We start from the raw sequence: 23,806 nt of genomic DNA on the forward strand, positions 1-23,806 counted from the left end.
CCCCATTTTGAAGATAAGAACACAGAAGTCCTTAGGTAAGTGACTTGCCCAAGGTTACCTAGCTAATAAGTGACAGAATTATAATAAGAATTCAGGCCTCTTGACCTCAGAATTCTTCACCTCACTGCCTCCTCAGAGTGTTGATCTTACCTCCCTAATAAAACTGTTGGCTCTGAAAATAAGAAGCTCTACTTTTATACATCCATTTTTAATTCAAACCTAATATTTAAAGCACCTGACTGAGCTAGGTGCTCTAGGGCCTTGCTGCTCCTCAGACCAGCAGCAAGGGCATCACTCGAGAACTTGTTGGGCAATCAGAATCTTGGGTCCTACCCGAGACGAACCAGAATCTGAATTTTAATAAGACCCCAAGCGATTTGTATGCACATTAAAGTTTGAGAAGCACTGCTTTAGGGATAAAAACGAATAAGATGTCCCTATCCTCCAGGAGTCTATTACTTAGTAGGGTCTCCAGACATGTATATAAATAACTTTAGTAGAGTTAGAATGTATCATTACAGGAGTGTGACTCTGTGAGATTACAGAAGTGAGGTTACGTTTGACCAGGGTTAAAGACAGGTATCATGGAGGGGGTGGCATTTAAGTGAGTGACATTGAAAGGCTGCAGTAGGATTCAATGGCCCAGGAGAGAAGCTGAAGGGTAGGGTACAGGTGGAGGCAGCAGAGTTGAAGAATTATTTGTGGAACAGAAAGGAGTCACATGTAACTGGAGCACAGGGAACACGTGAGCATAAAAACTGGAAAGGTAAATGGGGCCCTGTGGACATTTGGTCTTGAGTCTATAAGGCAATGGGGGTCAAAAGTTTTGAGCAGAGGAGTGACAGGATGAAATCTGCATTTTTCTCTTTCCTGCTTTATATTCTTTTGTTTTTTCTTTCTTTTTTTTTTTTTTTGCTGAGGAAGATCCACCCTGAGCTAACATCTGTGCCAGTCTTCCTCTATTTTGTATGTGGGCTGCAGCCAAAGCATGGCCACCGATGAGCGGTATAGGTCCATGCCTGGCAACCAAACGCAGGTGGCCAAAGCGAGTGCACCGGACTTAACCACTAGGCCATGGGGCTGGCTCCCTCCTGCTTTGTATTCTAATCCTTCCATGTCTGGAACCACTACCAGCCCAGACATATAAGGATTAAAGAAAAAATCCGGTGTAATCTCAGGCTGTTCTCCATAACCAAGAAGTCTCAAGCAATCAATTCGTTTTAGACAAGACTAGCACAGCAAGCAGGGCGATGGGGTAGAGAAGGAAGCCATCGTAATGGTAAAGTGGGACCTGATCTGAGACACAGGCAGTGGAAATAAAACTCCTATAGAACATAGCTCCATGCTACGCACACAGTAGGCTTGACAAACACATATACACGCATACAACCACACCCATACAACCATACACACACTACACTTACAGCAAATGAAACGCCTGCTGGCCTTCTCATCCATTTGGGGGGTTTTTTCAAGGGAGGTATCAATGATGCTTGGGCTACTTGCTCTGGCACCTGCAATGGTGGGAGAGGCTGGCCTTTGCTGAAGGAAGAAGAGATCTGGGAGTAAAAGGACATCTGCATCACCAGCCTGAAGTGATGGCTTAGCCAGTAACTCCACCTACAAACTCCATTTGGGGAGGAATCCTTGAGATACTTAATTTGGCCCACAAAGCCTGGACTCCCATATTTCAGGGGATGGCGATGGGACTGGCAGGGAGGGTAGGACTCTTGGAAAGCATACTGCATCCAAGGTCTACAGTAGAGTGTGACACAAAATGGATCTATAGGAGAGAGCGAGGTAAGACAGTTCATACTTCAAAAATAATGGTCCTAGTACGGAGGTCCAGTGTCCCTGAAATACCACAGGGAACAACCAAGAACAAAATTTAGGACAATATGCATGGATCTTGATGGAATTTTGCTAAGTGAAATAAGTCAGACAGAGAAAGACAAATATCATATAATTTCACTCATATGTGGAAGATAAACCACAGATACAGAGAATAGATTAGTAGTCACTAGAGGGAAGGGGAATGGGGGGAGGGTAAAATGGGTAAAGCAGGTCATTTGTACAGTGACAGATGGAAACTAGACTTTTGGTGGTGAACACAATATAGTATATAAAGAAGTCTAATTATAATGTACACCTGAAATCTATATAACATTATAAACCAATGGTTACCTCAATAAAAGAAAATGTAAATGAAAACAAGAGGAAAAAAGAGCCCAGGTGAAGGCTTCCTTTGTATTGTGGCAGAAATTGACATCTTCCCAGGAAGAAGGGCTGTCCTCCCAAACCCAGGGCCCTGGTCTCCCAGTCTCCAATAGTCTCCACTTTTTCCCAGGCCATATGTCCTCTCTGCCTCCAAACAGAGACAGCCCCTTCCCTCCAGCATTCTCCATATAGCCCTTCAAATCTTGTCAGCCTGTCTCATCTGCTGGACTTCCCAGCTCCTACCCATCACAGAGTACAAACTGATTCAGCCATCGAAGGAGGAAGCAGAGAACACCGCAGGGTCTCGAGGGCACCACTGCACATCAAAGCACCAGCTGCTCTGTGTGGGTAGCTTATATACCACCTAACACGAGGGAACACAACCATTAGGGAAACTCTGACTTAGGTAAGGCAACCCAGAACACAGAGCTGCAGCAGGGATTCCTCTACCACCTCATCTACCATCCCAGCAGGCCCACAGAAGGGCCAGCATACCTCGCTGCTCCCCAGGTTCCAGCATAAGATCTGGTTGTCTTTGGCACTACTGAGCAGCAGCTCAGCATCAGCCTGGCTCCATGACACTGACAAGATCCCCCTAAAAAGGAAAGGAAAGAGGAACTAACATTTGTTGAATGCCTATATAAGGGTGCCTTACATATCCTGGATAAATCTCATCCCCATAAAATAAGCGTTCTGATGTCATTTTACAAATGAGGAAAATGAGGCTTTGAAAAATTAAGTAACTTTTAGCAGTCACAGAGCCAGAATGCAAGTCAAATCCCAGAGCCTGTGCAGTACACCTGTACCACTCTGCCTCCCATAGGTCACTGCAGGGTGGCCTGCTTCTTCTCCCTGATTGTACAGTAGGGACTATGAATCAGTATGAATCAGGCAAACACCTACCCCTTCGGGTGCTTTTATCCCAGGAGGGTAGCGAGGACCTAATTCTCATAAGTCTGCAAGGAGGTATAAAGGCAACGTGGCCCTTTACTTAGAAAGAAGAGACTGTGGGGCTGCTTTCTCTGCTGTGGGCCCAAGAGCTACAGCCTCAGAGGCAGGCCTGTTCAGAGGATAGACAGGAGCCAAGGTTCTTTTATTAAGAAGAAGTCTTGGAGGAAGCAACTTCATCACTTAAAGAAACCATTATCCTCAGATCAGAGCCTGGGGACTCTCCCAGGGGGACTAAACACTGGCTCCAATATTTCTCATGACCCCATCCGCACTCCCATCTCTGGAAGTTACATGGAATCTCAGGCTCTTCTCCATAACCTCTGGGTCTAAAGGAGTCCTCTTGGTTGGGGTTGGAGGTTGGACTGGGTGATTGTGTGTTCACTGGGATGGCTTTGAAGCGAGGAGGGACGTTTGGTAGCTAAAGTGAGGCATCATTGCCTCCTACCCTGGTCAGTTATGCGCCCTCTCCCCTCACCCACCAAGGATGTGGATGGGGTTTGAGATGATACCTGCTGTGGCTCTCCAGCACCTTCAGGGGCGAGGAGGCAAAACGCAAGTCCCACAGCTGAATCACTGGGAGATGATCATCTTCTGAGCATAGCACCAACTGGGTGGCTATGTCTGGGTGCCAGGCCAGTCCTGAGCAGTGCATCTGTGAACAAAGCAGACCTCAATGGGTGATGTAACCTGACTCTTTTGGTTATGAACTTTTTATGCCCATTGTAATGGGACTACTGTGAGGGTAGATTTTGGGTTTCTTCTATGTGACTGGGAACATCACAGCCATTAAGTAATAAGTGATGATCATGAATAAGTAAGGAGTGCTAGGAAGCCTCCAGATCACCTCTGTTTAGCTTCCCTAAGCTTTCAGTCTCAATAGGAAATCTGCTAAGGGGCTGAATCCACATGGGCAACAGCTAAAAGCAGAACCCTGGCCAGGGAAAGAGCAGTTCCAATGGCTACATACAAGAGAGAAGGCAGAGTCCAAGCCTGTATTCTACTTCCACAACTCACCCTATTGCTGTGATCACTGACTTTAATGATAGGTTCATTCTTCCTGAGATCCCACACAATTGCCTTGCCACTGGGGTGAGCAGAAGACAGAATGTGTTGAACTTGCTGGTTCCAAGAGAGTGCCTTGATGTCTTCTAGGGGCTGCTGAGGCAGGAAGGGGTCAGGGGTGGAGGACAACTTGTCACCCCCAAACCAAGAGACATCTGCTGTTCCACTGCTCCCAACCATCCAGAGAAAGCCCAAGAGTAAACATGGGGCTACCCAAACCAAGACAATCCCAGGGAACAGGGAGTTGAATTTTCCAGAGAGGATGCTTTAGGGTACTGGTGTACAGCAGAGAAAATGGCAGGCACACTTGGGTTTTACTCCTATCCCAAGGTGCTCCTGAGCCAAGATTTAAAAACAGCCCTCTTGTCTATGACAGAGAGGGAGAGAAGGAGGAAGGTGAGGGAGGGAGGGAAACAGACACCCAGGACCCCCAGAGAGAGTGAGGCAGAAAGAAAAGCCATTGCTACTTTTAGGGCACAAGGCATCAAATTCCTACTTAAGTTACCTCATAATACTGTAAGCATAAGATAGAGAAAAGCCAGGAAGCAAAAAGATGGGCCCAGTTAGAGACTGACAGACAGGTACACTCAGAGACAGAGATACCCAGACCCCCAGCTGCATGGCAGAACCAGATACAGAGACAAGGCTGACCCTCCCCACAGGAAGGACAAGGGTATATCTCGGTGTCCTCTTGCCTCCCTCCGCTGAGCCCAGAGCCCTACCCAACTCTGCCTAAGCTACACTATGATAAAGAGTACTCTCACTCCTCCTCTCAAAGTCTTTTACTCCCCCACCCTTCTTCATTTTCCTTCCAGAAACCCCTAGGATAGTTAATGACCACAAAACAACCCCCCCCCCCTTACCCTTCCCTCCATTCCTGCTATTATCTGGCTGGTAGCATGTTAGTCTGTGGAGCTTTATTGCCCTCCAGTGGTAAAGGCTGAAATCTCCTGTGCTCTAGCTGTCTCCAGAATTCAAGACTTTCCCTGGGAAAATCAGCTGCACACTCTAAGCAGCAGCCCCGGGAGCCTCCTCACCTATGACTTGGATCCTGGGGTCACTGGCACACTCAGGTTATTCAAATCCCAAATGAAGATTTCAGAATCATTGGCCCCTGAGGCAAGGAGGTTGCCCTGTATGAAGAATAGGCCTTTGGAGACACCATCCCAGGAAGAGATGAGAACAGGAAAAAGACTCACATTTGGGACTTCTAAAGCCTCTTCCATAACAGCCTGGGGAAGGTTCAGAGTTACCGACTGGAGGTCACAAGTGAACACTTCCATTCAGATCTGTTGCTCCATGGCTTGGCCATGTCTGACCAACTGAAATGTAGTACCTGGAAAGGATTAAAGTCGAGGGCTCTGACAGCACCTGTGTGCTTCTGTCTCTGGGCAATCACAGGCTCCTTCCCCGAAGACAGGATGTGGGTCACATTGTATAGAGTAAGCATGCCATTGTCCCCGCCGCCTGCAATAACCCCGGAGCCTTCCAGAAGCCCATTGCCAAAGCTCCCCCAGATCAGCTTGTGGAACCTACAAAGAGGAGGAACTGGCATCAGCACCAACTCAGATCCACGGCAGTAAGCAGAGGGTGGGCATCCTTGTCAGCCTCTGCCATTATGAAGGCATCCCCACCCCTAGCCGGGGCCTGCCTGTCTTCCTCATTTCCCAAACACAGAACAGAGGTCTCTTCTGCCCGGTCTTGCCCCTTCTCTAAATAAATACTCCACCTATATTATACTAGAAGCCAGGAGGCCACTGCCTTGGAGTTGTGTGGGAATGCTTTTTTTAAAGTTAATATTATTGGGGTTATCTAGGCTCAGTGAAAAATACTTCAAAGAGATTACTTCACTTAATCCTCACAACTCAAATAACAACAACAACTAACACTTATTGAATACTTACTATATACCAGGCACTGTTTTAAGTGCTTTACATGTATTAGCTGATTTAATGTTCAACACCCCATGAAATATTGTTATTAACTCCATTTTCAATTAAGGAAACTAAGGCACAGAGAAGTTATGAAACGTCTATAGGAAGTGGTAGAGTCAAGGTTCAAAACCAGGCCCACCTTATTTCAGAGCCAGAGCTTCTAACCATCATAAAATACTGTCTTTTGTTTAGAGGAAGATCCAAACTCTTCTGTACCTGACTCAAAGCAGGTTCCTGAGACCAACAAGTGCTATCCTGTCTTCCCTCTCAAGCTGGAAGTGAGAAAAGACCCAAGGATCTCTCCACCCCATGCTTCCCCGACATGGCTGGCTCACTGGAGCTGCTACGTGGCTGCAACAGGCAAGCCCCAGAGACACAGAGGCACGAAGAATAAACACACACTTGGGAAACACTTTTCTGGCTCTCTGAGGATGCTTCCCACAAGACACTGCCAGTGTCTTGCACAAAAGAAAAACGTGGACCCTGGGCCCCCTGCAGACAAGTAAGGGTACTCTGCAAAGCCCCCAGGGAAGGCATGTGAAATCTCCAAAGCCTCTTAGAGGGTCTGTCCTCTATTTCACAGCTAGCCAAGGATATTTCCACAGCCCTTCAGAGAAACTAAATTTCACATCGAATGATTTCATAAGATCCCCAATTGAAATGAAATGTTTCCACACCCTGGGAACAGTCAGCAAAGAAATTGAGTGGGGTGACTGGGCAGGAACCTGTTCGGCCAGTCATTAGAGCAGAGCCAACCTGTCAGAAGTTAAGAGCTAAGCACTAGTTCAGAGTAGGTCAACATCTGGACAAAACAGCAAAGTCGACACAAATGATGGCTCTAAAGCCACCGTCAGAAAGGCTATGTTTTCTAAGGTTGCACTGATCTTAATGTATTCAGAAGAATATGGCAGAAGAATGTGTTCTGCCATATACTGGCTCAAGAGGCTGCCATGTCCTCCAGGAGCTAGAGCTCAGTGTGGGCAGAAGGCAAGTCAACAGAGTAGCTAGAGAAGCCCATAATAGGTCACAGAGGAACCAGAAGAGGGTATGGCCAGTGAAAAACTCACATGGGAATGGTAGAAGAGGCTGCAGTGACCTCAGTGTGGTCAGAACACATGACACATAGACCAGAGTAAAAGGTACCTGAGACCTCAGGGGGGTGTCACCAAAGGGTTAGAGAATAGAGCCCAGTTACTTTAGAGTGACTGAAATGCAGAACACAGAATGTGACAAAATGATTTTCTTTCAGTAAGCACATATAAAGTACATTCCTATTGTTAACTACTTCACTAGTAAGGGTGAAGCTGCAGCCCAAATAGAACATGATAGAGAACACCCGCAACAGTGGAACCACTTGGGATAAGTTAAGCAAGGAAGGGGACTTGACTATTCAGTAGGCTCAAGGAGTGTCAATCATCTCTGCTCTGCAAACAGACAGGGAACAAGAGATAGCCGTGTGTGTGTGTGTGTGTGTGTGTGTGTGTGTGTGTAGAAAGAGAGTGTACAAGCATGTGAGCAAATGTGACAAACTGTTAACAACTGATGAATCTAAGAGAAGGTATATAATTGTTCTCTGTAACATTCTGCAACTTTTCTATGGTCGAATATTTTTCAAATAAAAAGTTAAAAAACAAAAAAGATGGCCTTTGGCCTGAAAATAGAAACCAAGAGATTCAAGGAGAAAGTATAGGGAGGAGAGTCTGTATAGGAATGTGGAAACTTTCAAAACATGAGAATACAGGTGGAATTCTTTGCTAAAGAGGTTCCCATGATAATGATGGCAATGATGGAGACCATATGGCATCACAGAATGATGGCTGGCACCTAAAGAAAATACCAGTTCTTTGATTCCTACCTAGACCTGGTGAAGCAGAAATTCCAGAGATAGGACCTCAGAGTCTACGTTTTTAACAAGAGCCCCCAGGTGATTCTACCAACGAGCCAGGGTTGAAAACCACTGTACTACAGATACATCAGACTGCATACCAGCCTAGAACAACAGGGGAAGAAGCTGAATTTCATAAAGATAGAATCAGCCCTAACAACCAGCTCATGACTATGTTTTTGGCAAAAAAAGAAAAAAAAAAAAAAAAAAAAGACAAGGCTGAAGAGAAGAAACTGAGGCCTCTTAGATCAGAAGGTAGCACCAGATAAGCTCATCTGAGGCCAAGCTTCAGCTACCTTATGATTAGGAATGTGTGCTGTATAAATTCTTGCTTCCATGATTTATGTACTTCTTTGTTTTGGATTTTGCTTTTATTTGCTTAGTAAGTTTTCTTTGGAAAAATCCCAACCTCATATTAGTGAACTAAAGTGAAAAAGAGTTTGTCCACATCCAGGCCAAAAGAGCTGAGGGATTCCAAGTTTCCTCAAAGTCAAACAGAGTGGTGAAGGCAGTGCTCCAAGCTGGAGAATGAAGGCAATGGAGTGGAGTGACAGCTGTCCTACAGGAGAATCACTTCTCTGAATGCCTAGTATGAACCAGGCTACTATGTGCCCACTATGGATCCCGAGTGTACAGCAGAGAAAACAGGGTCAGAGAAGTTAAATAACATGCCCAAGAGGAGAGCAGATGGCAGAGATGGGATTGGAACCCAGGTCTGTCCAATAACAAAGCCCATTCTCTGTCCACTCGGTGATCTTGATGTCTCTAGAGAGAAGGCAAGTCTTGGAAAGAGAAAAACTAAGAGAAGTACACAAAGTGATCTTTTTCTGCTTGGTGTTGTCCCTTACACAGGCACTCAAAGAGAGGTCACAGTGCTCCCCAAGTAGCTAGAACTGAGATAAAGGTACTGAAAGATAGATCACCTACTTTCTCCATGTTACTAGAGGATGGGTCATACCAAGGTTATGGAGATCACTCAGAGATCTAGAACCTCAGTGTAGACAGAGGATGGAGTGCAGCAAATCACACGTCGACCTCTGACATCAATTTAGCAACAGTAGCTATGTCCTCAGTTCAAAAGTCAAAACATAGACAATGTATTAGGGGCTGGCCCTGTAGCGTAGTGGTTAAGTTTGCACACTCTGCTTTGGTGGCCCAGGGTTCTCAGGTTTGATCTCGGGCACAGACCTATGCACCACTCATCAAGCCATGCTGTGGCAGGGTCCCATATATAAAACAGAGGATGATGGGCACAGACGTTAGCTCAGGGCTAATCTTCCTCAGCAAAAAGAGGAAGACTGGCAACAGATGTTAGCTCAGGGCCAATCTTCCTCACAAAAAAACCAAACAACAATGTATTATTCTCCCAGAAACCTTTCTTCTTGAGCGAGATTCATCTAACAAACCAAACATCGCTTGCTTCGGTGCACATGCTAATCCATATTGATTCTGACTAGATCCAGTGGCATTTATCCATGCACTCTCTCCAGACTACTTATAGCTTGAGGCTATCTCTTATCTACACCCACACCAGTGTTTCAGAACAGTTCTCTTTCAGTCAGGTATTTCTAAATAGATATTTCTTTGTTGCATCATGGATTGAGGATAAGAGGATCTTCAGGATTCAAATATAGTTGAGGCACCGGTCTGGTGAAAAGGGCAGGCAAAGGAAGGGGGAAGATTTTGCAAAGTATACATTTAGTTAATAATGAAGAGACACAGGGAGGGGTTAAAAAAAAGGAAAAAAGATGGAGACTAAGCTAGAAAAAGAAAGGGAAGGAGAAACTGAACATAAGACCAGAATTTGGAGCTCAGTAGGATCTTAGAAGTCATCTTGTACAACCTCTTTATACATAAGTGAGGAAACCTAAGACCACTGATGGAACTCAGTTTGCTCAAAGTCACATAGCTTTAGCCAAGGCTACAACTCAACACAACTGTGCTTTCCACTAAACCATGCATAAGATGACAAAAAGAAAAGAAAAGAAAGAGGAAAGCATAAAGCAAAGGATGGGTAGCCCTCTATCAACCCTGATCATCTTAGTCAACAGTCTGTGGTACTGACTTTTGAGTAAGTGACCTAACCCAGGCTGGAACAGAAAGAAGTGGGTGTCTTAGACCCCAGTGTGTCTAAGATGATTTCTTCAGAAAGGCCCCAACACGACTGTGTCAGAGGTAATCCCTTAAGTCTTTGGGAATGAGAATCAATCTTTGGACATGATTACAGAGGTGGAAAAAGACAGCAGGGATGTAATACTATCAATAGGGTTAGCTGTACTATTTATTTTGGTTATAGCCCCCAAATCCCTGCAGGGTGGAGCAGGGTATGAAGGGAAGTTCATAACTCCTGAATTCAGTACCAACACTTCAAAAAGGGTCCCTTCAACCTAGTTGGTTGTACAACAAACAGATCATCACCCCTGAAAAGCTCTTAAGGCACTAAGACTAACTGAAGACTAACTATAACTAACCGAAGTGGTGGATAATAATGCTCAGTTTGTTACCCCATAAGTTTCTAATATCACTCATTCATTCAACAAATATTTATTAAACACCTAATGCCAGGCACTGTTTTAGGTGCTAGAGATACAGCAGTGAATAAAAGAGACAAAAATCTCTGCCCACAAGGATCTTAGGATTCAGTCTCAAGATTTCTCAAGCAATTATATTGCCTCTTTCTTAGGAACTAAGGAGCCACTACTGTGCTGAAGCTGCTGCTTGGCTGGTCATAAAAGCCTTGGCCACTTCTCTTATCTCCAGCAGCATAAACATTATTGAATTAGCTCACCCCTTTCAGGAGCCCTTGCTGAAATGCTTGTTTAAAGGCTAAGAATATCCCATCACTATTGGTAAACCCTCCAGTGCCTGCTCTTCAAAAGTTACAGGTACTGGAAATGGAAATAGATGTAAAAAACCGCAAAATAAGGGATACTGTCATAAACTGATATAGGGGCTCAAGAAAGGGAGAACAATAACTAACCTTTCATTATTAGGTTAAACCATGAAAAGAAAGAGGAGGGTAGTTCTGTCTAAACATCTTAACTAGTCTCTCAGATGCACCAAAAAATGCACAAGAGGATGGAAAGTTGTATTCTAGACCAGTAATCTCTAAAATGAGATGGGCAAGATAATTCTCTGGTCTGTAAGAAAAAGATTTACCTTTTTAATCTAAAACATGATAGAAATTGCACTTTGTAATAATACAGTAATACATGTATATTATTTATATTGAATATATAATGACTATAGTAAATATTCATTTTTCCTGATGGTGCAAATTTGAAGAGCATTGCTTCAGACTGTAAGCCTTATCTTTACAAAACCTATAAAAGAGCAGTTGAATAATGGAAAGAAGGTAGGCTTTGGAGTCAAACAGGCCTAGACTTAAACCATAGCTTCTCAGAGTTTTGGTTCCCTCCTTTGTAAAATGGGAGCAATGGTATTTATTGCTTAGGCTCATTCCGAGGAACAAATAAAATATACAGAGCCCCTAGTATAGTGGCTGGCATGTATACATGTGCACATTAAATGCTAGTACCCAGTCCTATAAGCCTGCCAGAGCCGTGAAATCTATGAGTACCCAGTCAGTTCCTAATAGCCATGAGGAGAGAATCATTCGTTTTCCTCCTGCTGGCAGAAAAGGAAGATGTTGTGCAAGGTTGTTTTCCTCACAAGAGCCAAGGGAGGAAAGAGCCAACACCTCTAGGTTCAGATAGACACCAGGTACCTGTGGGTCGAAGCTTCTATCACATGATTCTGCCTGACACTGCTGCTGCTGCTGCTGACAAGAAAGGTGGGAGTGGGTGTTTTTAAAATCCTCTTGCAAAATAAACCCAGAGTTAACTTTTCTCCAACTTGCTGAAGGTCTTTCTCCTCTCACTTGTCTCCTCATGAGCCCTGAGAAGCACACACTACTTACTCCCGGGATTCCCCATCAGGGTCTACATCAGGATCTGCCCTGCATATCCATCAACAGTTCAGACACAGTACCTGCTTGAGGCAGAAAGGACTCCCTTGTGTTTCAAGTCCAAAGAAGGGTCCCTGAAATCAACCTCAAAGATTTCCAACGTGCCATTTGTGCTAAACGAGGCATCTAGCTGCTGGGCGGATGTTCCTAGGCACAAGAAAAGTCAGGAAGAGGCAGCATATGAGCAATGATATATGCATGGATTTGGGGTATAAATGGTTAGGGAGGGGAGAAGAGGAGGAACAGGAGTGGACTAGATACACCGTTTTTCAAATGGTTAACTCCAAAGAAAGCATGAGGTGCCTAGCCTTGAGCCATAGTTCAAGGCTTCCCCAGGTACCAAAAACACTTAATATCTGTTTGTTTATGCTATCCCCACCTTTCCATGACTCTAAAGCTTTCTCTGAAGCTCAATAAAGAATTCCGGATAGTATTAAGTTTCCCCTCAACCTATGTACTTCCAGTGGCTCCTAGTCCACATGTGGATCCTATCACCATACCTGTGGCCAGATACACAGGGTACTGGCTGGCTGGGCTCCACACTTGGACAGCTGGCCGCTCAAGTTCCTTCAGCTTCATGGTCTGTCCTGTAGGTGGCAGAAAACTGACATGGCCCTCAGCCCACTGAAAATAGAAACCAGCAAGCTTAAGGGCCAGATCCAGGGAGCATCTGTGGACAGGAGGAGATCTTGTTTCTCTCTCTCCACCATGGGATGGGGTATTTTAGGGCAACACAGGGTGACAAATACATGACCATCTGCAGATCTGTAATGACAGTTCATTTACCCAATTACTGAAACCTAATGCTTTAAACTTTAAAAGATATTCAACTGCACTGGTTGCCAAAGGTCCAATGGTGGTGATAACCATCAAACCAGACAATCTCTCAGTGACTTTATCTATTCCCTTGGCTTTAAATATCATCCATATCCTGAAGACTCCCAGACTTATATCATGAACACAAATCTCTCCTCTGAGCTCCAAGTTCTTATATACAACTGCTAATCAAATATTTTCACTTGGATATAGAAAAGATACCTAAAAGTTAGTCTGTCTAAAATGGGGAATTTTCTATTCTACCATCTCCTCCTCCCAAATCTGTTCTTCCTCCAGTTTTCTTCATCTCAGTAAATGGTACCACTATCCACCCAACTGCTCAACCCAGAAACCTGAAAATCACCCTGGATTCCCCCTTCTCCCTTATTCCCATCTAATCCATCATTAAGTCTTCCAGATTTTACCTTGAAAATATATATTAATCTGTCTACTTTTCTCCATTTCCACCATCACCACTCTATTTGAAGATATCATCATCTCTCATCTGGATTACTGCAATTATCTTCTTTGGTCATCTCCCTGCTACTCATACCATCACCCAACTCATTCTCTACATAGCAGCAGGAGGGAGCTTTTAAAATCAAAAATAGGATTTTAGCATTCCATGCTTAAAATCCTTCAATGGCTTCTATCACACTCAGAATAAAATTCAAACGCCTTATTATGGCCCTGCTCAAAAGCTCCAGCCTACTGCTTCAAACTCATCTCTCACTACTTCCCCCTTACTCATTGTGCCCCAGCCACATTAGCCTTGTTTTCATTCCCTGACTTTTCCCCACCTTAGAGGTTTCGTAAATTCTGTTTCTTACACTTAGAACGCTCTTCCTTTCATTCTCTGCATGACTGGCTCCTTATCACATCTTTCTGGGCTCAGCTTCTCACCTCCTCAGAGAGGTAAGACACCCAATCAAAAACAGCTTCCATTTTTTCCTTCTTAGCAATTACATATTTATTTACACTTACATTGTTGGTCTCCTCCACTAATAAATAAACTCCACAAGAGCTTGAACTGTGCCTGCTTTGTTCACCATGTTGTAACTAGTGCCAGAACAATGTCTGGCACATAGTAAGTGCTTGATACTATTTATTAAACAAATGCAGACATCCATTTTTACTCTGGTCTCCAGTTCAATTCTAATGCATATTCAAGATGCCATCCCAACAGGTTAGCAAAGTGGAAGAAAAGTGAAAAAAAAAAATTTAACACTGAACTTGAGGGAGGAAGCTTGGGACCTGCTTGAGCAAGCGACAGTCAGGTCAGTTTCAACCTACAAAAACAGGAGGTAGTATTACTTAATTTCTAATGTACTTTCCAGTTTAAAGAAAGTTTAAGGCTGCCAATTCAGCCAAGATTTCTAGCGGGCCTCTAAACGCTTGAGGCTACATCAACGTATCTTCTGACAGGCTGCAATATCATACTATATAGCCACCAGTGCCACCTGCTGGTCAAAGCCATTTTCACGTTTCTGGGGAAAGATCCCTTAACAACAAAAGCAGGAGCTGCGATTAGCACTCGATTAGCACATTTGACGTGCACATCTCATTTAACTCTCACAACGGTTTTATGCAGTACTATTATCATCCCCATTTTACAGGTTAGGCCGAGATGTGAACCCCAGTCGGCCTCCAGACCCCAGTGCTTTTAACCATTATACTAGTCTAAACCAAACTAAACTCCATAAAGTGTTTAAACCCGACAGTCTAGAAATTGGGAAGATAGGCTTTTAATCTGCTTTGTTAAGAGACATCTGTTCACAAAAGGCCCCTGCTGGGGTCACAATGGCGGGGGGTGGGGGGCGTTGAAGGTGGGAGAGCTATGACCATTCAACGAAGAGCTGAACAAGCTCTTGCAGGGAGGGAGGCAGCCAGCTACCCTTGGCAGCCCAGTCCCTAGGGAGGGTGGTGAGCACAGCTTCTCTCCGGCCTTCCCCGAAGCACGGCGCGCGGGGGTCAGTAACGACAAGCCTTCCCGCCCCCGCAGGTGGCAGAGACTCGGCGCGGGCCCCGGGTCGGGCCAGCTCAGGGCCCAGTGCGGATGGGACGGCGCGAGGGCAGCGCTGAGGAGACAGCCTTGTCGGGCTGAGGGGCTCGGGCGCGGCAGGGAGAGCCGAGCCGCGTCCAATCTGAGGGCGGGCGGAGTGGGGCCCGAGGGACACACTGGCGGGCCAGGGTCTCCGCGGAGGGCGCACTCCCCCTGGCGCTCTCGGTCCCCAGCACGGTCTCGGCTCTCAGCGGCCCCAGTCCTGGAAAACCAACCCGCGCGGAGAGCCCAGGTCAGGGGTCAAATGCGGCGGCGCCGGAGCCAGTCCTCTTCGAAGGGCTTTTGCGCTCAGCTGGGCACTGTGGACGGCGGCTGCGAAGTGCCAAAAGAGCAGGGCACCGCTGTCCACACGTGCCGCGAAGCCCAGGCGGAGGACCTGGCTGACCCACGGAGGATATAATAGGATTATACGGAGTTTTTAATCGGGCCTTCCTCACCTGTCCTGTGATTGCGCACTCATGGCGCAGTGGGTCAGATCCTGCGACCATTAAGTTCTGGTCTATTAAATCTGAGCCAGGCTCCAGGGGCAGCCTCTGAAAAGGGAAAATACTAATTCATCACCTACTCATTGGAGACGACCTGGCCCTAGCATCAGGAGCAATTAGTGGAATCCTACTTGAAAAAGTAAAAAGCAATGGAGGCCATAATTAGCCGTGAGTGATGCACTGCAGCCCAGCAACAACTGGTGCCCAGAACTGTCAGCTAAACTAATAAAGGGCTATAGGTGTGTGGAGGGCGAGGTACTGTAGACCAGGGGCTTCCTGGAAGGTTCAGGGACATGCAACAGGTGTTATATCTTGGAGCTGCAAGAAGATAGGTGATGCTCCAGTGAGGAAGAAGAGGTTCAACTGGCTAATAGGTGCCCTGACATTTCCCATGCCATGAAGAGGCCATGGCTGGGGGAGTGAGCTGGATACAGACTGTGGAATACCAATTCAACTGCAGATAATTGGGAGTTACTGAAAATTGTGGGTAGGGATGCAATAAGATAAAGATTGTTGTATTTTGAGACTAGCAACGTGGGTCCCCTTGGAGAAAGAACAGAGCTGGAGGCAGGACTCAAATTAGACTAATAGAACATTCAGGTACCAGGTGATGAAAGCCCGGATTAAAATAGTGGCAATGATTGTAAAGGAAAACTGGACAGGCTCTTGTGACTGATAAACGTAAGGACTTGGAGGGGGAGGTAAAAAGATCATTGTATTTTTTATGTTGAGGGAATTAACGGCATTTCTAAATAAGTGTTCTGTAGGCAGCTGAAGTTATTAGACCTAAGTTATTTGATTCAAAACTTTCACTTAATGCATGAATTCTATGGTATTCCTGCCTGATATACCTTCAAAGATGGTGAGCCAGTTATGACAGGGTCCCCAAGTTATTGTGACACAACTCCAGATTTCCTTTTCCTGTGGACTTGGGAGTTTTGAAGTCAGGACAGAAGACAATTTAGGGCACTGTCTGTGCCTGCCCACTCTTTCGACATACTAAGTACTCACTAAATATTTCTTGAACTTCTTAGCATCCACAACAGTGGATGAGACCTGAGGGGAAGTAAACAGTGTTGAATACTGAACCTCAGGCAACACCTCAAATTAGGGAATGAGGCAGAAGTGTCACAGATGGAGTGCTCTGAAAGACATTTGAACCAAATGCATAAGGTCCCAGTTTCAAGCTGGACATGATTTAAAAAAATAAAAAGTGCACTCTTCTCTCAACTAACACATCTCTTAGAAATTCTTTTTTTTTGGTGAGGAAGATTAGCCCTGAGCTAACATCTGCTGCCAATCCTCCTTTTGCTGAGGAAGATTGGCCCTGGACTAACATCCATGACCATATTCCTCTACTTTATATGTGGGATGCCTGTCACAGCACAGCTTGATAAGCAGTGCCTAGGTCCACACCCAGGATCCGAACCTGTGAACTCCAGACCACCGCAGTGGAGTGCATGAACTTAACCACTATGCCACCAGGCTGGCCCCTCTTAGAAATTCTTTTCACCTTGTTTTGTAACTGCCAGTCTCCTCTTCTGGGTAACTACTAGAAGGCAATTATTTTGTCGTGTTCAGTTTTATATTCCCACGGCCTATCAGTGTCTGATACATATTAGGCACACAGGTGTTTGTTAAATAAATCATCAAGTGCCTTGGCAGGCAGAGAATGCAGGCAGTGGAGACCTCCAAGGAGTGGCATTTTAGAAGTACCCACTCCTCTTAAAAGTCTCTTTCACTACCTAGACAACCACTAAAGGACCTGTATCTAACTTGAACAGAATTGCTTCTATAGGTCAGGTTGACTATATGCTTTTTTATGGGACAGGTTTTCAGGCAATGACTGTAATTTAAGAAAATGTCCCCAAAGGGACGAAAAGAATATGAGTTGGTTCACTTAAAAACAGATACACTGAGGGGCCGGCCAGTAGTTCGCACGCTCCGCTTCAGTGGCCTGGAGTTCGCAGGTTCAGATTCCGGGCGCGGACTTAGACACTGCTTATCAAGCCGCGCTGTGGCAGTGTCCCACATATAAAGTAGACAAAAATAGGCACGGATGTTAGCCCAGGGCCAGTCTTCCTCAGCAAAAAGAGGAGGACTGGCAACAGATGTTAGCTCGGGACTAATCTTTCTCTCCAAAAAAAAAAAAAACCAACAGATACACTGAGATGGACCCTCAAAAACATGATTTTCCGCTTTCAAAGGCTATCATAGGTGCTTGGATAAATCATTAAGTTAACAAAAGCCATGCATAGGTTCTGAATAACTCATTGAACTGTCCTCTAATTCATAAATGTATGTCAACTTATAAGAAGCTAGAATTTAGAAGTTGCTTTGGAATAAGGAATACATAACATTAGAGGCAGTCATAGCCCTAGGCCAGTCCAGAAACACCTATTTATCCTATAATATACTTGAAATATGTTAGAGTACAATTTTGTTTTTAAAGTAACCACTATAAAATGGTTTTTTATGGGAAATGAAGCTTGTTCCAACTTGGGAAGTCAGGAACATATCTTCCTTCTTCTTCAACCTTGTAAATGGGAAAAGGAGCTACCCTTACCACCTGCTGCACAACTGGAACCCTCAACTACTTTCACAGTCCCAGCAAAATCAACATCTTCTTGAGCTTAACTCCCTCCACCCTCCCATCCTTCCAGTCTCAGAGCAGGGAGAGGGTGGGGACAGACAGCAGGCAGAAAAAAAGGAAAAGGACGAGGTTCCTCACAGCAGTGGCTATTCCTGGGGAGATGAGGCACAGATACCACAGCACTAAGTTTTATTAGGGATTTCATTAAGGTTAAATCTCTAGAAATGAGGGAGTCAGTTAGAGGGCACAAAGCCCACGAAGCCTCCTCAGATCTCATAATGAACCACCGGCTCAGGCTCTTTGGTGGGATCGCCGCCTCGTTCCAGGTACAGATTGTTATAAGGATACTGCTTTGGCCCCTAAGGAAAAAACACAGGTCAGCAAGAACAGTATACATCCAGCCAATACCTGGCTACACCCCACTCTGAGTTAACAATCACACACGGTAAATGGGTACGTGGTGGCCTCTGGTCAGACCCAGCTGGGCTAGAATGACATGAACAGCGCTCCTCTTCCCTGCTCAGCACAAGGCAGAGAGAAAGCCTAGACTGTACGAGAAGGGTGCCTACACTCTGTGTGTGTGAGACTGTGAGACAGAGAGACAGAGAGAGCGCGAGCACGCTTTCTAAATGAAACGACGCATCCATCCATCTCTCTCTCTCTCGGGGTCGAGACACACTCAATCTCCTTTAAGTCACTCAGCCTCTAATGGTTCTACCACGAAAGTGGCCTAGCAAATGAGGCGTGCAGGAGCAGCGGTGGGAGAAAGCACAGAGGAGACACGGCTGGGATGTGCTTTAGGGGCTGCTGGCTTTACCAACAAACAGCTGTCAGAGAACGCAGCTCAAGGGGAGGAGTAAAGGGTGATATGCTTACAGCACTGAAAACGGAAGACCCACACTGTGTTTCTTGCTCTCCTGAAGTGAAGTTAGTGCTCATACCAACGCTACATGCACTCTCCAGCCTCAGGCCCCTGGAGCTTGGTAGGAAGGCTCGTGTCAGTGCACACAGACATACCAGCTACCATCAGGACATTGATTATCTCTGCAGAGGTAGCACTGAGCAGCCAACTGCAAATACAGCAACCTCCTTGCTTTCAGTTCCTTTCCTTACAATCTATCCTGTTGACTACTCCCAGATTAATCTTCCTAAAAACCTAGCCTTCATTATGTCATTCTTCTGTTCAAAAGCCCAACATGGTTCCCCACTGCCCAGAGGCAGACCAAGTCACCACTGTACCCCGTAGCACAGTCTGCACCTGGTACATAGTAGGGGCTTCATGAATATTTGTTGAATTAATGTGTTACTACACCATCAAGTCCAAATCCCTCAGCCACGCAATAAAAGCTGCTCAATCTAACTGATCAACTTACCTCACAATATTTTTTAACACAGCAATTTCCACACCTGATTTCCCAGGACATTAGAATTACCTGGGAACTTGTTAAATATTGATTCTAGAATCCCACTGTGGAGCTACTGAATTAGGCTCTCCAGAAAGTGGAACCCAGGAATCTGAATTTTTAGCAGCTCTTCAGGTAACCAATGCAGCTGGTTATCTAGGAACTATTTTATATGCCTATTCCACTCCAGCTAACTCACTCTTCTTTTCTTTCCTTCATTCTGTTTTCTCTTGCTCCAAATATTCTCTCCAACTTCTCCCCTCAATCCAAAGCCTATGTATTTTTTTTAGCATCTAGCATAACCCTTCTCTTTAACAGCACCTCATACCCCTTAGCATATACATTCACTACACACATATATATAAAAGCTGTGCCAAATTCCCATATCTGTTCAAATGTTGCTCGCCATGTCATTTATCTGAATTTTCTTCTTGTCTAAACTAAACTTCCTTAAAGCTGGACAGTATATTTTTTATGTTCTTTACATTCTCCAAAACATAACTGTCTATTCTTGTAGTAAACACTTAAATTGCTTCCAGTACCCTACAGGAAGTAAGTGCCCTTCATACCTCCAACAGAGAATAAAGTTTCAGCTCTAGATTCTTTGATTCTACCTTGAAAGATCACTCGCTGAAATATAATTGGTAAGTGGAGTCCCCAGATGGCAACTCTAGAGACTAGCTAGCTTCTATATTGCCATTCCTCACCTAGTCCTGAAGTGTTTCCTCTCATTCAGACTGATCCAAGATGTAGGCATGGAGCAGTGCTCCCGTACTTGTGCCAGGCCAATGGGTAAGGCCCTCTATAGGCTTTACCAGGAAGCCAAGCTTGGTATTGGCTGGATCCCTATTCTAGAGATTTCATTCCCTCAGGAAATGGGGCTAAGTAAATGTGCCTATGAGAGCACTTCTCAGATACTCACCACGGGCTGGTAGGTGGGGTAAGTCTCCCCAACCCAAAACATGAACATCATGAAGGCCACGAAGCCGAAGAGATGCTTACACATGACATTCCAAGAAACAGGCGTGGGGGACGTGTCCACACGGTTCCTGATATACATGTCTAGGTCCCAGTGCATCTGAGACAGAAAGGCAGATAACTGTCACATACTGCTCTTCCTGAAATGGCAGGCAGTCCAGAGTGATCAGAGCCTGATACAAAGGCGTGACAAACGCATTCGACTGCCCCGGGGCAATATTCCGAGAGCTATGTCTGAGATACTCTGGCCCACAGGACTAGATGTTGGCTTATGTCTGTGTTCTGCTGATCAGAGACAGCTCAATCATGAAAGTTCACAACTTTCACAATACAGAACTTCGATTGTTCCCAGAAGTCCCATTCCACGTGCATGGAACCTCAGATCTCAGATCACTGGACCTTGCTTCCTTGGGCAGAAAACCTTAGAATTACTTGGACGGAGAAGTATCATTTGAGCTAAAGAAAGAATCCTCAGGAAGACATTAGGGAGAAGGAAGGAAAGTCAAATAGGTATGGTTCTCTCACCGGTTCACCCCAATTCAACCTCAGGTCTGGGTGGTCCCAGTCATACCATGGATCCCTCTCCTGCTGTGAGCGGTCAGGGAGCTTCGGGTAGTCGCCATACCTGGGAGACAGCAAGAACTTCTGGAAGCAAGAACTTCAGAGTCTCCTCATCTCAGAGATGAGAAACCAAGTGACAGAGACAACTGCCTCCCCTAAGGACAGAGGAACTGCCTTTCAGATCAAGGTCTCAAGTTCTAGTCACTAAGCACAGAACTAACCACAGAAGTCCAAATTGTAATTAAAAGTTCATGTGAAAACTCTGAAACATAACATATATAAGCTTTTCTTACCTTCTTTCAACAAAAAGAAAAAAAGTCACACAATGTTATAATGTTAGAGCTGGAAGGGAATTTAGCCATCAATCACTCTGATTCCCTCATTAGACAGAAAATGAAACCGAAGTTTAGGGTCTGAACCCAAGGTCACCCAGCTAATTGGACTAAAACTAAAAGGGTACAGATTAGAAAAGTATTCTTTTCATAGCAACTGTGTTCCTCAACAACCAAACTGGCATACATCTCCACGTCTTAAACACCCAATGGGACTTTTTGCTGAACTGGCTTTTGCCAACAAATCCACGTTCAACTTATACAGACTTCTGCCAAGGCTGGGCTTGTGCACAACACAATAAAACATAGGAAATGATGACAACTAGACATGTATCACAAAGAGTGACTGGAAAACAAAAATAGGAGCTGCTGAAACCACGACTGAAAGAGTGATGCTAGGACAGAAAATGAGGGTGATGGTAATCACTTCGGATAATTAACCCAAGGGATTTTATGTGGCTATGGGGGGCGGGGATAACATCAGTTGGAGTAAGGAAGTTAGCTGTTTAATCTACTTAACAGTTACTACGATTTCCACAGCCTTAACAGCAAAAATCTTTTAGATATACACACATATATATAGAGTACTCCATCTCCAAATAAGGTTCTCATGACAGGAGTCCAGCTCCAGCCTGGTCACGTGCCTGAATGACAGCACCTGAGCCCAGCAGATGCTCACTCTAAATGAAACCTCGCGTTCTGGATGGAGCCAAGGAAGGTTCCTGCTATTCAGGGGTCCTCAAGGGAGCTATTAAAACCTCAGCTTCCTCATTTGAGGAAACAGCCTGAGCCAAGGAGAAAATTGAAGTCCTCTCGGCTGCAGCTGCTCACCAATCCCCTCCCACCTCCCTCCATCGAGAAAAGCACACCATTGACTGTGAGGGGTCACGAGAAGGTTCAGGGGAAAGGGGTCACAGTCGAGCCATCCAACCCAGTCGGCCTTCTCCCATCACTACCGAGTTGCGAACAGACCCTCTCTATCTCACCCCATGCCATCATCCGGGTACGGCTCGTAGTCTTCTACCCGCATATTATACTTCTTGGCGGCGGCAGCCCGTTCTTCTGGAGTCTTGGGATAAGGCCCCGGAAGCATGTCCTTGGTAATATGAGAGGCTAGAGGGCAGAGGAGGGCAGGTCATAAGCGACCCCGTTCCTCCTGCCGCCCCGACGGCTTCAAGCTGCAGTGGTTGCGGAGGCCGGAGCCCGAGACTTCGCAGGACCAGTGAGACCCTCTACCCCCTTTTCTGGACATACCAACTCCACCTCCGCCCCCTGTATGAACACGGCCACGGCGGTATCCATGATATCCACTCTCCTCCCGACACACCAAACCTCAGGCATCCCCTTCCCACACTGAGGTCTTGCCCGTTCTCGCGCACCTGTCCGTGCACCCGTCCGTGCACCCAAGGGCAACAAGTTCCGGGCTGACCTTTGCAGCCAACGGACTCCCAGGACCCCGGCCCTGGCCGCCGCCATTTTCACCTTCTTCCCGTTTCACCCCGCACATGCGCAAAAGCCTTGTCACGGCGGCTGAGCCAGGCCAAACGCGACGGGGGAAGCCGGTAGCGAAGAAAAGTCCCAGGGGCTCAAAAAGGGCGGGGCTTGGACGGTGTGGGGTAGCTAAAGGAAAGATGAGCGAATGGATAGAGGCAGAAAGCGAAAGCGGGGAGGAAAGAAAACCAAGGAAGTCACTGCTTTGATATTTCAGATTGTTTTGTCCCTTTTCTCCCTCAGCTGACTTAGACGCATGCAGGGATAATGGAGACTCAGAGCCTGAGCATCTCAGGTGGACAGCTGACCCACCTTCTCCAGGAGCAGTAGAAGAGAAATAAGCCTGTCTTAATCTCTTCTCTGACTGCTTTCCTTTTTCTTCTTCTTCACTGGCACTTCCTCCTTCCATCCCCAAACGTGATTATTCTTCACATTCAGCCCTTGGTCTTGCTTCTTCTTGTTCTTTTCTCCAAATGGGTTGATCTCCTTCATTTAGGTGAAGGGTGCAACACAAGTCGGCCCGAATTGGGTCCTCAGTTTCAGTAAGTGTTTACATCTGAATGTTCCAGTCACCTCAACCTAACAAATGTAAAACCAATCCTAGCACCAGAGGCAGTTCTCGGGAGATCCCCTAAAGCCTCAGATTTACTAGGACTTGGAATAACAGATTTCAAGCAGGACCACAATTAATAAACACTAGCTTAACAGGAGAATGGGAGACATTATTATGTTTGCATATGAATATGTTTTCACTTTATTTACACAAATGGGCTTTCCATAATTTACGCAGTATGAATATGCACGTATTTCCAGCAACTTTTAGGATGATCACTGTTTTGGAGCAGAATCCATTACTATAGACATTCTTGAATATATATCAAAGCAATAAAAACTGATATGTACTATTTGGTATATAAATTTTGAGGAGGACTACTTCACAGAAACTTGCCCTCTTGTAAATGAGCATCAGTAGTTGATGTTCAGAATAACTGGACAATATCTGCATTCAGTCACTAGCAAGCCCTGATCTAATTTGGGTCAGAAACAGAGTTGGTCTTAGTTATTTATT

At 45.5% G+C, this 23,806-nt stretch overlaps 2 protein-coding genes across 2 annotated transcripts in view; both read right to left on the bottom strand.

The window, feature by feature from the left end:
- SEC31B (SEC31 homolog B, COPII coat complex component) overlaps positions 1 to 18,072 on the bottom strand; it is a 31,859-nt gene extending 13,787 nt beyond the window's left edge. The window contains 10 exon segments of the mRNA XM_058543777.1: positions 1,425 to 1,559; positions 2,411 to 2,581; positions 2,713 to 2,812; positions 3,678 to 3,820; positions 4,183 to 4,326; positions 5,268 to 5,363; positions 5,567 to 5,762; positions 12,040 to 12,163; positions 12,517 to 13,735; positions 15,110 to 18,072. Coding sequence (XP_058399760.1) covers positions 1,425 to 1,559; positions 2,411 to 2,581; positions 2,713 to 2,812; positions 3,678 to 3,820; positions 4,183 to 4,326; positions 5,268 to 5,363; positions 5,567 to 5,762; positions 12,040 to 12,163; positions 12,517 to 12,595 — 1,188 coding nt within the window. The 5' untranslated portion in view covers positions 12,596 to 13,735; positions 15,110 to 18,072.
- Positions 18,073 to 18,144: 72 nt separating this feature from the next.
- NDUFB8 (NADH:ubiquinone oxidoreductase subunit B8) lies at positions 18,145 to 22,748 on the bottom strand. Its single transcript, XM_058543775.1, has 5 exons — positions 22,626 to 22,748; positions 22,233 to 22,359; positions 20,879 to 20,978; positions 20,298 to 20,453; positions 18,145 to 18,331 (listed from the first exon to the last, which is right to left on the bottom strand). Exons 1-5 carry the CDS (start codon positions 22,720 to 22,722, stop codon positions 18,239 to 18,241), a joined length of 573 nt encoding a protein of 190 aa, XP_058399758.1. The 5' UTR covers positions 22,723 to 22,748; the 3' UTR covers positions 18,145 to 18,238.
- Positions 22,749 to 23,806: the final 1,058 nt, after the last annotated feature.

Source organism: Diceros bicornis, chromosome 6, assembly GCF_020826845.1.
Source record: "Diceros bicornis minor isolate mBicDic1 chromosome 6, mDicBic1.mat.cur, whole genome shotgun sequence".
Taxonomy (NCBI): Eukaryota; Metazoa; Chordata; class Mammalia; order Perissodactyla; family Rhinocerotidae; genus Diceros; species Diceros bicornis.

Excerpts from the sequence above, each read along its gene's own strand:
- NDUFB8 (XM_058543775.1), bottom strand. The coding sequence starts at position 22,722 with ATGGCGGCGGCCAGGGCCGGGGTCCTGGGAGTCCGTTGGCTGCAAAGG. Across the intron at positions 20,979-22,232 it reads TACCCGGATGATGGCATGGG|GTATGGCGACTACCCGAAGC; the intron begins GTGAGATAGAGA and ends GCTGTCTCCCAG. Across the intron at positions 20,454-20,878 it reads GGTTGAATTGGGGTGAACCG|ATGCACTGGGACCTAGACAT; the intron begins GTGAGAGAACCA and ends TTTCTGTCTCAG.